Source organism: Venturia canescens, chromosome 5 (assembly GCF_019457755.1).
Source record: "Venturia canescens isolate UGA chromosome 5, ASM1945775v1, whole genome shotgun sequence".
Lineage (NCBI taxonomy): Eukaryota > Metazoa > Arthropoda > Insecta > Hymenoptera > Ichneumonidae > Venturia > Venturia canescens.
Genome location: NC_057425.1, coordinates 19764500 through 19781098, shown reverse-complemented (window position 1 = coordinate 19781098; position 16599 = coordinate 19764500). Strand labels below are relative to the sequence as shown.

The 16599-nt window shown below is 37.5% G+C and overlaps 1 protein-coding gene across 1 annotated transcript; it reads left to right on the top strand.

The window, feature by feature from the left end:
* The first annotated feature begins 14876 nt into the window (after nucleotides 1-14876).
* Nucleotides 14877-16025, top strand: LOC122411350 (uncharacterized). The gene has a single exon (XM_043420096.1). The coding sequence runs from the start codon at nucleotides 14877-14879 to the stop codon at nucleotides 16023-16025; it is 1149 nt and encodes a 382-aa protein (XP_043276031.1).
* The last annotated feature ends 574 nt before the right edge of the window (nucleotides 16026-16599 follow it).

The following is a 16599-nucleotide window of genomic DNA, read 5'->3' as shown; positions in this document are numbered from 1 at the left end:
TATTTGATTCTTTTAACACTTTAAAAAATAGATACAGTTTAGATTTTTTTAAAGATAATGTTTTTTCAAGATTGTGAAATTTTTTTCGAATTGTTCTGTATTTTTTTTATAAAATCATTTTTTTGACAATTTAAAAAGAAAATATTTTTAAAGTTTTTTTTATGGACGGAATTATCAGGAAACGAGGGACCATCAATGTACTTGTCCCAACCTTTTTTTTCCTAGGGGAAGTTTATGGTTTGATATCACGTCTTTTTTCTCAAAAGTTCCCTATTTATGTTCAGTTGACTATAGGATTTTAGTTTAAATTTCTATGAATTATTTATGATTTTCGTCTTATAACGTTGGTTTTCACGAAAAAAGACCTATTTTTCGTCAAAATTGTACTGGACATATTTCGTCACAGGTCTGTCCTCGGACTTTGGCGATTTTTTCCCTTGTACTCTAATATGTTTTGTCAATTAGGAACCCAAGAGCACGGCCGCAAGCGGGTTGGAGGCCGGGATATGATTTTCGGCTTATAGCGTAGGTTTCCACGAAAAAAGACCTATTTTCCGTAAAAATTGAACTTGAACTATTTCGTCACAGGTCTGTTCTTGGACTTTGGCGATTTTTTTCCTTGTACTCTAATATGTTTTGTCAATCAGGAACGCAAGAGCACGGTCGAAAGCGGGTTGAAGGCCGGGATATGATTTTCGGCTTATAACGTTGGGTTCCACTAAAAAAGACTTATTTTTCATCCAAATTGTACTGAAAATATTTCGTCACAGGTCTCTCCTTGGACTTTGGCGATTTTTTTCCTTGTACTCTAATATGTTTTGTCAATTAGGAACGAAAGAGCACGGTGAAAAGCAGGTTGTAGGTCGTGATATGATTTTCGGCTTATAACGTTGGTTTCCACGAAAAAAGACCTAAATTTCGTCAAAATTGTACTGGAAATATTTCGATAGAGGTTTGTTCTTGGACTTTGGTGATTTTTCTCCTTGTCTTCTAATATGTTTTGTCTATTTGAAACTCAAGAGCATGTAGCAATGCTTGTTGCGGGCTGAGATATGATTTCCAGCTTATAACGTTAGTTCAAAGAAAGGAAGAGAGAAAAGATAGATCAAATTCAAGACACAACGAATCCAACAGAATTGGCCATTTTTAAATATCGTTTTTGTATTCTGAATCTAGACATTTTCTTGTCATCCAAAACATGCCTCCGATGAAATATATTTCCAAAGTTTGAAAGTTTCCGCGGAGATCTAATTATCTACAGTTTGATAGTTGCAGAAAAAAGGCACCCGGAAACATTTATTATGTCAGAATTCAAAGAAGTAAAAAAAACTGAGCGTACTTGATTCAACAGAGCAACGGAATTCGAAGACGTTTAAGGTACCTGCATTGGTTGTGGAGGAAAACAATTTCATTTCAGGATAATTTAGAAATAAATTAGGAAATTCAGAAATTTAGCATAGAATTTAGAAAAAGGAAAATTAAGATGGTTAGTAAAGCTGAAAACTTTTGTGATGAATTTTTGAAATTACATGTTACGGTTGGAGTAAAAAGTTTAAATAATTGGCACACATGCTGCGACACAAAAATATCAAAGTTTGAAGGTATTCGCTCCATACCGCAGTAATACAAACTTTAATACTATTTGAAAAGAAATACTTTAAATCTTGCTGAACAAAGTTCCATTACATATTACCATAAACAAAGATAGGGGGTGATACTTAGCACATATACTTATCCACAGAAATTTCCAAGTTCGCAGGTATCTGCTGCGATTCAATGTATCTGCGCAATGAGGTTGGACGACAGCAGTTTCAAATCCATCCATAAATGAGCAACTGAAGACTTTTGTAATGAATTTTTCACTTCATATTTATGTTACGGTGGGAGTCAAAAAATAAAATGAATGGCACAGTATATAAATTTTATAGTTTACAGATTTTTGCTGTATTTCAATGATCCAAATCTATAGTATTAGAGTGGAAAGTTGTTAGAAGTCATGGTGTTACATTAAAATCACATAGCGCACATAACATTCAGAAATTCTGTAGGTTTCCATGATGTTGGCAGGTATTATACTTAGTCGCATCGAAAACTGAGCAACTGTACACTTATCGTAATGAATGTTTTCACCAATAATTCCACATTTGCAGTTTGCAGAATAGGAATACTCAACATACACGTCATTTCATAAGTATTGTTGTCAATATTTGTGTTTGCCTACCGCATTCCGACGATTCAAATTTTCATATTATCAGCAAAAAAAGCATCCCAAGACTTTTTGGAACAAGTTTCAAAATTTATTACTCTACAGACCAGGTGGAAAAAGAATAACTACACTTATATCAAGACCAGAAACTGTTTTCAGAATCTGATGTACAAAATGTGCGATTGATGATCATAATTGGAAACCTTTTGAATCACGTTACCACAATCAGCATGAAGAAATAGTAGAAAATCATAGGACACATATTAGGCAACCAATTAATAATATGCATCGATCCGCTGCAAACCGATGGAGTCAAAACAAGGATCGGAAAGAGCAGAGCCATAGTTAAAAAGAAAAAAGACAGCGCAATTGAAAGAGAACAGAAATCAAAATTGTTTCATGTATCTGTGCATTAGTTTCTGAAGACAGTAATTTCAGATCTATTCAGAAATAAGTAGGTGAAGACTTTAGTAATGAATATCTTCGTTAATATATTCCAGTCGGAACCAAAAAGCTAAAAGATTGGCATACCTGCTATTTCACAGAAATATCAAAGTTCATAGGTACTTGCTACGTATCAGTTATACAGACTTTGGTGCTATAGGGAAAAACACTTCAAAATTACCTGAACCACATTTTTGAAACGTATTATGACACATTCAAGAAAACAGTGACAGATACGATGCATGTTGAAGTAAGCAAAATGCTGTAATTTTGTATGTCTCCATGGTTATCCGCAGACAAAATATTTGATCACATCCAAAAATGATCAGGTGTAGACTTACAGACATGAATTTTTCAACCCACAAGGTTAGAGGTGTTCATTGCATTTCGAAGATACAAATTTTGATAACATGAAAATTAAGCACCCAATGACTTATTGAAATAAATTTCCAAATTTATCATGTAACAACTCAAATGAATATATCTATACATTATTACATGGCTCAAAGATTTTTCAAAACTTGGGTGTATGAACAAGCAATTATGAAGGCTTTTTGTTATAAATATTTCAAATTATGTTGTTGAAATCAATATAAAGAAATAGAAATACGAATATCTCTCGTATTGTCTGGAGAACAAATAGAAATTGGTATGACAATACACTGTAAGCTAAGCAGGTGGAAAAAGGGACCGGTGAACACAGCCAAACTAAATGAAAGAAATTATGACAACAATACATTGAATTACTTGACCAAAGTTTTTTTTAATTTATTTGAATTCGTTTACACACAACCATCCACCTCTTTCTTTAATGTAATTACACAACATAGAATTTCTGTTTGGAAAGAACGTTTTAGAGGTTATAATGAACGAACTTTTTTTTTCTCATTGTTATTATTATTATTATTATTCAACACTAATTAGTCACGTCATTAATAATATCGATTCCTTCCACTTTTCAATAACCACTTTTATTTTTCTACACTCTGCACGCTACAGCACTCCGGCGGTCATAACCTCAAACGTCAACATGACGCGAAATCTCGCAAATTTGCTATCTATGTATATATTACGATATCGAAGTAGAACAGATAATTCTTAATTTTCACGACACATTATTCACGTTTTCACTTCTCAATATTTTACTCACTCTCAGTACACTGTATGAGATCAATTAATCCACTTTTGAGGTTTTATTTATTATAGATATTACTGTCGTGAATTGGGCTCGAAACTTATTGAAACTTCTTTTATGAAAAAAATAAAATTGATTATATCCACTGCTATTTCCAATAATGTTTTATTTATTTAAACGAAATTTGCAAATCTTGCACCGTTGATCCACTGGGCTACGATCGCAATCACTTTATAATAACATAACAGACGATAACAGACGGTATACAAGAAAACATTGAGGACTATCAGAAACTTTCTCATCGGCGATTGGTCGAGACGGATAGATTCTCACCGGTGATTGGTTATGATGGGCATCAAGAAGCCCTTGTATGTATCGGTCTGAACCCATATACGGATACGTCAGCAGCGTAAATGTGTTGGTACTTTTTGCATAATCTTGAGCCCGTGCAAAGTTTTTTCTCGGCAAATACGCCACCGAGAATGCTGATTTTGGGCTCGTTCGACAGAGAACTTCTTAATTAGCTTAAAGTTCAATTTTCAAAGCCGTACATAACTCATGAGCTTCGCTATTAAAGAAAATCACATGCCAATTTTACCCCCACCACCGCGAATCGTTTTATTCAGAGAAAGTATAGTCTCGGCGAGAGCCTCGGGCTAGCAGACGACAGGGCTGTCAATGTACTTGTCCCGAGACTCTACCGAGTCTCTTGAAATCGATCCGCTGCCAACTGATGGGGTGGAAACAAGGATCGGAGAGGGCAGAGCCAAACTGAATATCAAGCAAAATATGGGGATGTTTAAAAATAATGACGACACAAGAAATAAATTAGAAAACATTTATTCAATTAAAGTTTCTAATATCATTCTAACAGTTGCGTGTATTTTTGTTCTATTTATTCGTATATATAACCTATGTACACATGATATATAATCACGCCACTGACAATATATTCGCACTGGACAATATTTCTCGTATTCTGGTTTAATTGAAGGATTATTTCAGTTAACACTTATTTCCAATCGAACGAAATAATGAAATCTTGAAAAGTTTCGTTGACATATATGCATCGCGCATTTTTTATATTCTTTTTCACACACACACATCACAGACTACATTTACGCGGCCGCTTTGATACCGGTTTAATATATCACAAATAACAAAATAAATAGTAATATGCACTTCTTTAGATGATGAAAATTATTTTTTTATTGATCCCGCACGCATTTCGTAATGTCGAAACTCTGTTCATACGATCAAAAACTGACACATGGTTTGTACATTATTATATGTATATCGATCGAATTTATGACTGCTGTTACCAGCTGTGCTGCGCCGTGTGCTACGTTCTGAAGTTGACGTCAGATTTCCAATCATCAACAACTAATTTCAACAACCAATGACAACGTTTAAAAATGGATGTCGTCAGATCCAACCAATCAGAAACTCGAGAGCATCAAAGTGCCTTTGATTGTGTTGTAAATATAGACGCATAAATTCTAGAATGTGTTGGTAACTTTTGCATAATCTTGAGCCTGTGCAAAGTTTTTTCTCAGCAATTACGCCACTGATCATGCTGATTGTGGGTGGAATCGAAAGAGAATTTATTAATTAATCTCCAGCTCAATTTTCAAAGCCTCAGATGACTCAGGAGTTTCGTAATTGAACAAAATGACATGCCAATTTTACCCCCACCACCGCGAATCGTTTTATTCAGAGAAAAGATAGTCTCGGCGAGCTCGGGCCAGCAGACGACAGGGCTGTCAATGTACTTGTCCCGAGACTCTACCGAGTCTCTTGATTAGAGGTCATATTATTCCGGCAATTTTCGATAACGGTTCCACAAATACTTTTCTGGGTGAAGAAGCCTTGTTAGTGGCAGCTCGAGTGGGATTAGAGCGTCGTGCAACAACACCGCGAATGAGTACTATCGCAAACAACCAACAAATTGTTTGTAACGAAGAAATAGAATTTCCGTGTAAGTTGGAAACGCGAGAAAGCATTTTGACAGGTCGTGTACATCCTGATTTGCCTGTTCCATTATTACTTGGTTTAGACGCACTCGATACCCTAGGAGTAGTTACCGATCATCGAAAAAATGTTTGGTATTTTAGTGGAGAACCGTCGCGTGAATTTAATTATTTATCAACCGAAAGCCCGGAGTTTAATAACGTGTTACTTGGCATATCCGAACTAGCCAAGAGTGAAAGTTCTCGACTCGCTACATTTTTAGAACGAGAAATAAAAATTTTAAACCCTGTTCCAGGAAAAACTAATTTGATTTCGCATAAAATTGAGGTCAGTAACGCAAGGCCAATTAAACAACGGTATTATCCAGTCACACCTATAATTCGTGAAGCAATCTACGCGGAAATTGATCGTTTATTAGAAGAAGATATTATTGAACCATCGAATAGCGAATGGTCAAGTCCGATAGTCATGATTAAAAAGCCGAATAATAAATATCGATTTTGTTTAGATTTTAGGAAGGTTAATGATGTTTCGAAAAAGGATGCGTATTCGCTTCCATTCATGACAGAAATTTTAGATCGATTACGGGCTGCAAAATATATTTCCACGATAGATTTTAGCGCTGCTTTCCATCAAATACCAATGGATGAGAATTCGAAAGAAATTACTGCGTTCACGGTACCGAATAGGGGATTATTCCAATTCAAACGTATGCCTTTCGGTTTAACGGGAGCTCCAGCTACATTTCAGCGATTATTAGATCGAATTATCGGTCCCGAAATGGAACCTCACGCGTTCGCGTACCTAGATGATATTATCATTGTTACCGAAACCTTTGATGAGCATTTAAAATGGCTGAAACATGTCTTTGACAAAATAGTAAGCGCAGGGTTAAAAATCAATCCCGAAAAATGTGAATTTTGTTGCCACAAGGTAAAATATCTAGGCTTTATCGTGAACAGTAAGGGACTCCAAGTCGATCCTGAGAAAACGCTTCCGATTAGAGAATTTCCGATTCCTACGAGCATTAAACCGATTCGTCGCTTTCTTGGGATGAGTTCATGGTACCGTAGATTTATACCGCGTTTCGCTGAAATTGCCGAACCGCTCACCCGATTAACGAAGAAAAGTCAGCCTTGGAAATGGGGTAAAGAACAACAGACGGCGTTTGAAAAATTAAAAGATGCATTGACGAAACCTCCTACGTTGTCATGTCCCGATTTTTCTGCGACGTTTGTTTTACAAACGGACGCGAGTATTACCGGAGTAGGAGCAGTATTGACTCAAGAAATTAACGGTTCTGAACATCCAATCGCGTACGCGAGTCGCACGCTCTCGACAGCCGAACGAAATTACACCACTACCGAACAAGAATGTCTAGCGATTATTTGGGCAATTAAAAAGTTCAGAGCTTATTTAGAGGGGTATTCGTTTGTCGTAATAACTGACCATCATAGTTTAACCTGGTTAAGAAATCTCAAAGAACCAACGGGTCGTTTAGCTCGGTGGGCTCTACAGCTAGCTCAATATAATTTTGAAATTCGGTATCGTAAAGGAGCACTTAACCATGTTCCTGACGCGCTTTCGCGAATGTTCGAAAAAGAGTCTAGCGAGACCGTGAAAATTATGATAGATACACCCGAATGTAACTTTCTGCTTCCCGTAAACGATAACCCTCCTACAGATGTTAGACGAATAATCACTGAAGATGATGATCCGTGGTACGTTCGGAGATTGCGTGAAGTTCTCGCGAAACCGAATCGTTATCCGACCTATAAAATTGTTGATGGGAGATTATATATTTTCCGTAGAGTTTCGCACCGAACTGTCGATGACGATGAAGATTCGGAATGGAAATTAGTAGTTCCACGTTACGCACGTCGCGAGGTTCTACACGAATGTCATGATGAGTTTCAAGCTGGTCATCTTGGAATACAGAAGACGTATGAACGCGTATTTCATTCATATTTTTGGCCGCGTTTATATCGAGACGTTGTGCGATACGTGAGACATTGTCAAGTCTGCCAAAGAGCTAAAGTAGAACAGCTGCCTCCAATGGGACTTATGGGTCGTCGTATTGTTGAAGAACCGTGGTCAGTTGTAGCTACCGATATTATGGGTCCATTTCCTCCGAGTCGAGTCGGTAACGTTTACGTTTTGGTCATACAAGATTTATTTACGAAATGGATCGAGATCTGTCCGCTCAAGAAAGCTACGGGAAAAAAGATAGGTGAAGCTCTCGAGGAGCTTGTGTTTTCGCGTTGGGGTACACCCGAGGTCGTTTTAACCGATAATGGTACCGAATTTAACAACAATCATTTGAAACTTGTACTCTCAGATCGCGGAATATATCATACGACAACTCCGCCTTATCATCCGCAGGCAAACCCGGTCGAACGAGATAATCGTGTAGCGAAAACTATGATCGTATCTTTCCTGGAAAATGACCATCGGGATTGGGATTTACATCTTTCGGAATTTCGATTCGCGTTTAATACCGCATATCACACTTCGATTCGCAGTACGCCGGCATATTTGAATTTCGGACGCGAATTAAAACCGCATAATTTTTTCCGCCGTCGAGTAGAAAATCCGAATGCAATCGAAGTGTTACCGTATGAGAGTTGGACTGAGAGAATGTGCCGTCTGAAAGAATTACGAGCTCGAGTCACTCACGATCTCGAGGAAGCATATCAACGTCAAGCAATACAGTACAATAAACATCGACGAGAACGTACATTTCAGGTAGGAGATTTGGTCTTGAGGAGGCAAAGAATTTTATCGTCAGCTGCTCAAAACATTGCTGCAAAATTAGCGACCAAATACTCAGGACCTTTCCGAATAGTTAAAGTATTGTCCCCTGTTGTATATGAGGTGCGTGATGAGAAGGGGGGACGAGTAGTGAAAGTATCAATAGAAGATCTAAAATCGTATCTCGAACCACTATAAGTAGAGTGATAGTCGTTAAATCTTTGTTCATTAGCCTGAAAACGATCATCCGTTCCCGCCTCCGATCCCGTGGACTGATGAAGAATGGTCGTATATGAAGAGAGGGGCTGGAAAGATGTTGTGGTTTATGTCCGAAGGAGTACAGGTGGAAAAAGCATGGAATGGAGCCCGGAAGGATATGGGACCATTGCCGAAACTTCCATCCTGCTTTATACCAACCTGTCGGTTTCGCAAAGAAGGAGAGGAAGGACCGGTTGAACCGGTACAACCAAGTTTTCGATTAGAAAAAAGCGCAGATCCTGTTCTCGATAAAGCAAATTACAAAACTGAGGAAGAAAAAATAGCCCTAATCAAACTGATAGAACAAAAGGAAATAGAAATCGGACAGACAGAAAATATCGTAGGGAGGAAAGTTTTGGAGAAACCGCGAGCAACACCCTGGTACGGTTGCTGGAACTGTGGTGGTGGCGATCATCGGCATCGCGTGTGCCCGGAACCCAAGGTTGAAGGGGGTTATTGTTTCGGTTGTGGATGGTTGGGGGTAACCATGAAAAACTGTCCCAGATGCTCAGAGTATTGGGCTAGTAAGGGACCAATGAAGGAACAATTGCGTAGAGAGCAAGAATAAAACAAGAAGTCCCATCATTAGATCTCGCTGGTGTAAAAATCAAAATTTCATTATAAAATAAAAGTCGAGATCACCAAACGGCTTAAGCCTGAAAATCCAAAAAATTGTTTGCGTCTTAATTTATTTCAATCCTTCCTGTTGAATGTTGTTAGGTGTAGAGTCTTGGTGTTGGAACTGATCTAGAACTCTGGAAAATTGTATTTTATGATTTAAATTTTGAATTGGTTATCGCACAAAGATCGCTGAGACTGGAATTGGTTTGTTCGTTCGAAAAAGTGCCATATAAATTTCGTAAATTGACATCCCGTAACGAGAAAAAGAACGAGACTTCGGCTTATTAGGCCGGGTCGTCCTTTTCGTAAGGAGGGGGGTGTTGTGACGTGGCAATTCTGCTCGTCACTTAAAAATGTATAATTCCACAAACATGGCTCAGGGGAAGGCGTCTTTCGACGTTGTCAGAATTCCTCTCGAACGAATACTCCTCAAAAGTCTCAAGCGATAAAGAAACCAAAAATTATGAATTTTATTTTATATTCTTTTTGTTTCACATTTAAACATTTTATGGGCGAGCGACGAGTTTCGTAAAATCAACGAAGAAACGAGAGCCGAGAAATTGGGCAGTTCGAATATAGAAGATCGTCCGTCATTTCATCGTAGATCTCGTTGGTCATCGAGTACGAGATTCAAAACATCGAGCGGGGGGACGCTAACTCAAAGCCCTCACCCCGAACCGTCGAACTCGCGGTGCGTCTACCAGCACCGAGATCCAAAGTCGATATTGTCAACAACGAACTCTCGAACGTCGACAATTTGAAATAATGAGGGCGAAATTATTCGCGAAGATTCTCGAAGAACCCGTTAACAGCTCGATCAAACGAGGAGGCTAAGGGTGGGGGGTTAGGTCCCATACTACCGCGTTATAGAAATTTCGAATCGATCTCGTTACTCGAAATCCAGACCACAACGAGGAAGGACGCATTCTCTTGAGCCTCATCTTTTGCCTTCGAGAAGCCAACGCCCCGAAATCGAATCGTAATTCCGAAGATAATTGCCGGAGTTACAATTTCTGAAACCATTGCGGTGAGCCGTTGCCTCGTTCATAATTTTGTCTCGTTTTTGTATTATTTTGCGCGCAAGTTAAAATCGGTGAAATATCGGAAAATTGAACGATATCGAATGGTTACTTTGTCGCACGAGTGAATTGAATTCTAACATCCTTTTTGATTTATTTGGTCATCAATAGTAAATTTTTTATCGTTGCGGAATTAATAGAATTGCCGAGAGGAATTCGTTAAATTAAAGATTTACATCCGGATCAGAGTCCTAGGTTAAGAATTATCGTAATTTCGTGTTCTGTCACCGAGAACCAGTGTATCGTAATTTCGTAGGCTACGCCTTACTTTCGTATCGAAAATTGTATCGTTTGCATTATATCCGAGAACAGATGTTCAACAGAAGTGACAATTGTTAATCAAATATTATATTGACGAAATTACTAACCGGAAAATTTGGGAAATTTTTAATATTATCTTTGTTTCTTATTCTGTTTTCTAATAAATTATATTTGTAATCCCAGCTCTGCATTCCCGTAATTATTTTCCTCTGGAAGGCTCACGCCCCTCTACCGAGAATATCTAAAGCTAGTCCGGTCAATTCTCGAGCCTATTTCTTTTGTTTAAGATCTATAAAAAAATTTGTCGAGGAGGATACCTCGGCTGGCGCCCAATAGCAAAGGAATTGGGATAATTTGTGGCTTACCTGGGAAAAAGCGTTACAATACATATATATATTGTGACGAAACACTCGCGCGACGGCCCGAGCCCGTCGAAACTAACAAAACTCCGCGATCTTTAGATCGCGGACAAAACATCGCGGCGACCACGCTCGTCATTATTGACAGGTGGCGGCCATCTTAGGCCGGTAGGCACGAGCCCGAGCGGGGCAACCGGTACCGCTCTGAACTTCGCCGCGCTATATTTTCGGAAATTAATTCTTTTTGATTTTTATTATTTTAAGTCGCCCAAGCACGTAATTACGATCAAAATTCTCAGAAAAATAACACGAGTTTAAGAAAAATGATCACAAGTCAAATTAACAGTATAAAAAAACAATCACAATGAAAAATGTAAAAAGCGACTACGACGCATGCGCGGGGAGAGCGTCGATGGGCTATAGGACGCGTACGTGACTTTTCGCGATTGTAATTATTCTAATCATATTAAATGAAATAACAATGCCAAATTGAAGAAGAAATTAAATAATATTTGATCAGATTGAAGTTTTTACTGTTGAACATCGTAATAGGCTGCAAATCAAGAAAAGCGGTAGTCCGCGCATCGTATGTTAGCCCGCTCGACCAACGGGCGAGCGTGAATCATGGCAGCGGGCCAATCAGAGTAGGCGTTATAGAAAGGTGCGCAGAACCGAGCGAAAACGGAGATTCTCGGTGCTCGAGAATTTTATGGTGGGGACACGGGTATAAGAAGCGCTGCGCGACTCATTCGGCAGACAGTTCTCCCTGGCTAAAGAATCAACTCGGACCTCTCTTAGTACACTTCGACATCAGCCTCAGCAATACTAAACCTATCCTCAAAATTTTTGGGGTTCCCGTAGCGCGGACTCTCGGATCGACTCGGCGACGTCTCGATCCCATAGCCCATGGACGGTGAATTGCCTATTTCCTTGGATGCCTGGATTCTCGGAGCGACTCGGCGACGTCTCGATCCCATAAACCGGGGTCTCCACCTAACCTCTAAAAAATTTCCGGCTTTCCGTTGCACGGAGTTCTCGGATCGACTCGGTGACGTCTCGATCCCATAACACGTGGACGGAGGGTTACCTCTGCCCTGTAAATGCACGGACTCTCGGAGGGATTCGGTGACGTTTCTATCCCATAGCCCGTGGTTTGCATCCTACCTTTTAACGTTTTATTTCTTTCTTATTGTTGAGGAGAATTAAAAATTCATCTTATTATCAAAAATTAAATTCACGTTTGAAAAACATTGTCCGAGGTGGTCCTGGTAGGGAGATCTAGACCCATTTTAGAAAATAACAATCCAAGAGACGATAGTTTAAAATTAATTTTATATCGAGTAAAAAGAAATTCAAAATTGTAAAAGTGAGAAATATTCTTAGTTGATTTTAAAAGAAAGCGTAACAGGACATCGGAAAAACCGCGTCAAACGAATTATAGCTCGAAGCATTGAATCGAGAGGTTTTTAAGCTCGAGGCGTGTCGAGAGATTAGAACGAACGTGACCATTAATTTTAAAATTGTTTTATTTCTAATTATTATTTTTGTACAATTAAATTCCGAAAATTGAGAAATTAAAAATTATCTCAGACAGAGAATTTGCAACGTTTTCGGGTCTTTCGGGTCTTTTTCTCGCCAGATCCGATTAAACAAAGCAAGACAGTTTAAAAACAAAAAACACAAAATTGTTTTCGAATTAGCGAGCCAAGGCGCAAAATTTCTTTTATTTTTGTCAAAATTCGGTCAAATAATTGAATAAAATTGATTATTTTTATATTTTACCAAAATTAACAGCGTCCGCGTTTCCTTCATACCTGCTCCTTATTATTATTAAGGTTGCTCGAACCGACGCGTGGCGGCGTTCAGGCCAGAACTCCCGACTGAAAAATTGTATAGCGTATTTAAGATGATGGATCAGTCGGTAATCACAACCGTGAGTGCGAGAGAGATAGCTGCAAATTTTGAAAACGAAATTTTTCCACATCGTTCGTCTGATCGAAAAAATAAAAATGTCATCGGATTTTTGCGATCGTGATGCGTACGATGACATTTTTATTAATTTAATCGGACGAACGATGTCAAAGAGGTTCAATTTCAAAAATTCGAGGTGTGATTACCGACTGATCCATCATCTTAAAATAAAACGAAGTCGAGAAAAAAATGAATGTTAGAAAAAAACAATATTGTAAAACTAATGTTTTAAAAAAACATTTAAAAAACTCCCGACTGAAAAATTGTATAGCGTATTTAAAATAAAACGAAGTCGAGAAAAAAATAAATGTTAGAAAAAAACAATATTGTAAAAAAAGGATATGCGTTTCCAGAAAATGATTTTAAACTCTTTTTCTTAAGAAAGTTGCAGTAAACTTTGAAAAGACTGAAATAAAAATAGATTAATAATAAGATAGATAAGAAACCATTTAATACAACTCCCTCGAGATTCGATTTTTATGGTTAATATCGATTGATGGTAGTTAAGTCATTTACATATGAAAATAAAAATTTTAATATAGTAATTGTCGAAGTTGAATGATTGTACAAAGAATGAAGGTGATAATTAAACAAAAAATTTTACACACAAACAACTAAAATATGTTATAATCGTAATGGAGTTTAATATTTGTCGGGAGATGTCTCTAACTCTTACTCAATGATTTGATTAGAGACTTCTCCCGACAAATATTAAAAGAATTGTGCTACGTTGCAGTTGCCGAAGAATGGGAAGAAATTCATGTTGATCATGAGAGTTGCATCCGGTTGACGAGTCTTTCGAGAAAAGAAATTGAAAAGCAATGGTGAAAAATTGTGTGATTTGTCAGAGAAATAAAGCCAATCGACATCCGACTAAAATGCCTATGGTAATCACGGATACACCGCAAAAGTTCAACGACAAGATCGCCATGGATATCTGCGGACCCTTACCATTAACCGCTCGTCGAAATAAGTATGTTTTGACTATACAAGATTATTTGACAAAATATTTCGTTGCACTTGCATTGAAAGATATTACAGCTCATTCGGTTATTGAAGCATTCCTGAAAGGATATGCCAGATACTTTGGACCACCACGCACAATCCTGACAGACAGAGGAACGAATTTTACCAGCGACTTAATGAAGAATTTTACAAAAATGTTAGGGATTAAGCACATCACGACGACCAGCTTTCATCCAGAAAGCAATGGTAGCTTGGAGAGAAGTCACCAAGTATTGAAAGATTATCTTCGCCATTTTACAAACAAAAACGCTGATGATTGGGACGAACGAATTCATTTGGCGAATTTGTATTATAACACATCAAAACACGAGAGTACGGGTTTCACGCCGTATAAGTTATCTTTCGGTATTGATCCACAGAATATCTCGTCACTCATGAGAGTTAACACAACGTATCCTGAGTATTTGGAGAACCTACAAACGAAAATCGCTACAACGCTGGAAGAGAGCAAACGAATAATCACCGATAGTAAAAGACGGACAAAAGAACGATACGATCGAATGATCAATCCACAGGATTTTCATCCTGGAGATTTAATCTGGTTGAGAAAAGAAAGTACAGCAAACGACAAGACGAATGCGTTGAATGTTCCGTTCGAGGGACCCTACGAAATAGTTGAAAAATTTCAGATGTTAATTACAAAATCCGTAAAAACAGAAAAGAAGTAATTGTTCACGCAAATAGAATGAAATATGCTAATGTGAATTTGTTTCAGAACCATACTGATTGAAATATTGAGGACCGATGCCAGAAATTATGAGGAAACAGAATTTTTGACGTTACCGAATTTGCACATGGAATATTTGGGAAATACAAAATTCTTTCATGAGACCTACAACGTGATTTCATACTATAATTTGGACGAACTCACTTGGGAGGAGAGCGAAATCACTAAAGGATTGAATTTCATGGAAAATCTGTGTTCTCAAAATTGCATAGAAAAAAGATTGATTCAACGGCTACGTGAACAATTAAACATCATTCGTAACGATAAGTACACACTGTTTTCAACCATCGGCGTACCAACCCTTTATCGAAATAAACGTGGTTTGTTTGACTTTGTGGGAAAAATAAGCAAAATTTTATTTGGAACTATGAGTGCAGATGATGCAGAGTATTATAACAAAGAAATAGATGCAGTGCATAATGATAACAAACTAATCGGGGAATTATTCAGAAATCAGACTCACACAATTCAACTCTTTCTTCAAAAAAGTGAAGGGCTTTTTCGTGAATACAATGATACATTCAATAAAATCAATCTAAATTTCCAAAATCTTGGTAATGAATTAAATGAATTGATAAAAAGAGACAAGGTATTAGCAAAAGATTTTTTGTTAACAGAAATGTGTTTGGAAATTGAATTAGCATTGATAGGACTAGACAGAAATGTGAGGATTTTAATAGAATCGATCATGTTTGCAAAAACTGGTCAGACAAACCCTCAACTATTATCGCCGGAATTATTAATGAGTGCTATTAAATCAATAAAAGAGGAAAAGGGAAGCGATCAGATTCCCATCCCCGTTCATGATGGTAACTATTTCGAATATTTGGAAGTCAGTGATGTGGCTATTAGTGTCATAGGATACCGTTTTGTGTATGTTACAAAAATACCAATTCTCGAAGTCGAAAATTACAAAGCATTCAGAGTGATTCCAGCTCCGAAATTGATTGGAAACAACTTAATTGCATACATCTCGAATCCACACGATTATATTATTACTAATGATGAAAAATTATTGTACACCCCGAGCGACGAACGTTTTTTAGACACCTGTAAGGTGCACCAATCTCGATATTTTTGCAAAAGGATAAACCCGAAATATTATATGAAAGCACACGACACTTGTCTGAGTAAAATAGTAAACGAACCTCTAAAGTTGAACAAAAACGACTGTACTATTAAAATAGTCCACGTAACTCACACGATGTGGGTTTAATTTAAGAGTAATAATAAATGGCTATACACTGCACCAAAACCGGAATCCATTCGCATAATGTGTAAAGAGAACGTAGAGGAAAAAATGATGAACGGCACTAAAATTCTTTGGATAGCACGAGGATGCAGTGCAGTAACCAATGATGCTATATTAAATTCACACATCGAAAAGGAATACGAGCAAAACAAGGCATTTACTCCCCTCATCACTTATAATTTTAGTGATCACTTCCAAGTATTAGAGAAATCATTCTTTAACCTTAGTCTTGTTAGAATTCATACAATTGAAACACCAGATGTGAAAACAGGTGACCTCACCAAATACGGAACTAAATTAAGTGACCTTAGCAAAGAAATAGACGAAATCGGAAGTCATCAAAGAACTAAATCTTTTCAAGAAAATTTAATAAAATGGTTTTGGTACATCTTATATGGGGTGGCTACGGTAGTAATAATTTATTTAATTTTTAAGTTAAGAATCGTAAAAATCTTGAAATGTCTATTAAACAAGGTATCCAATCTGTGTACTTCATTGTCAAATTACTTCCTGGATCAACAGACTGAACGTAATGCTT

What these genes read in the sequence shown, in the direction of transcription:
- LOC122411350 (XM_043420096.1), top strand. Translation starts at nt 14,877, where the DNA reads ATGGAATATTTGGGAAATACAAAATTCTTTCATGAGACCTACAACGTG.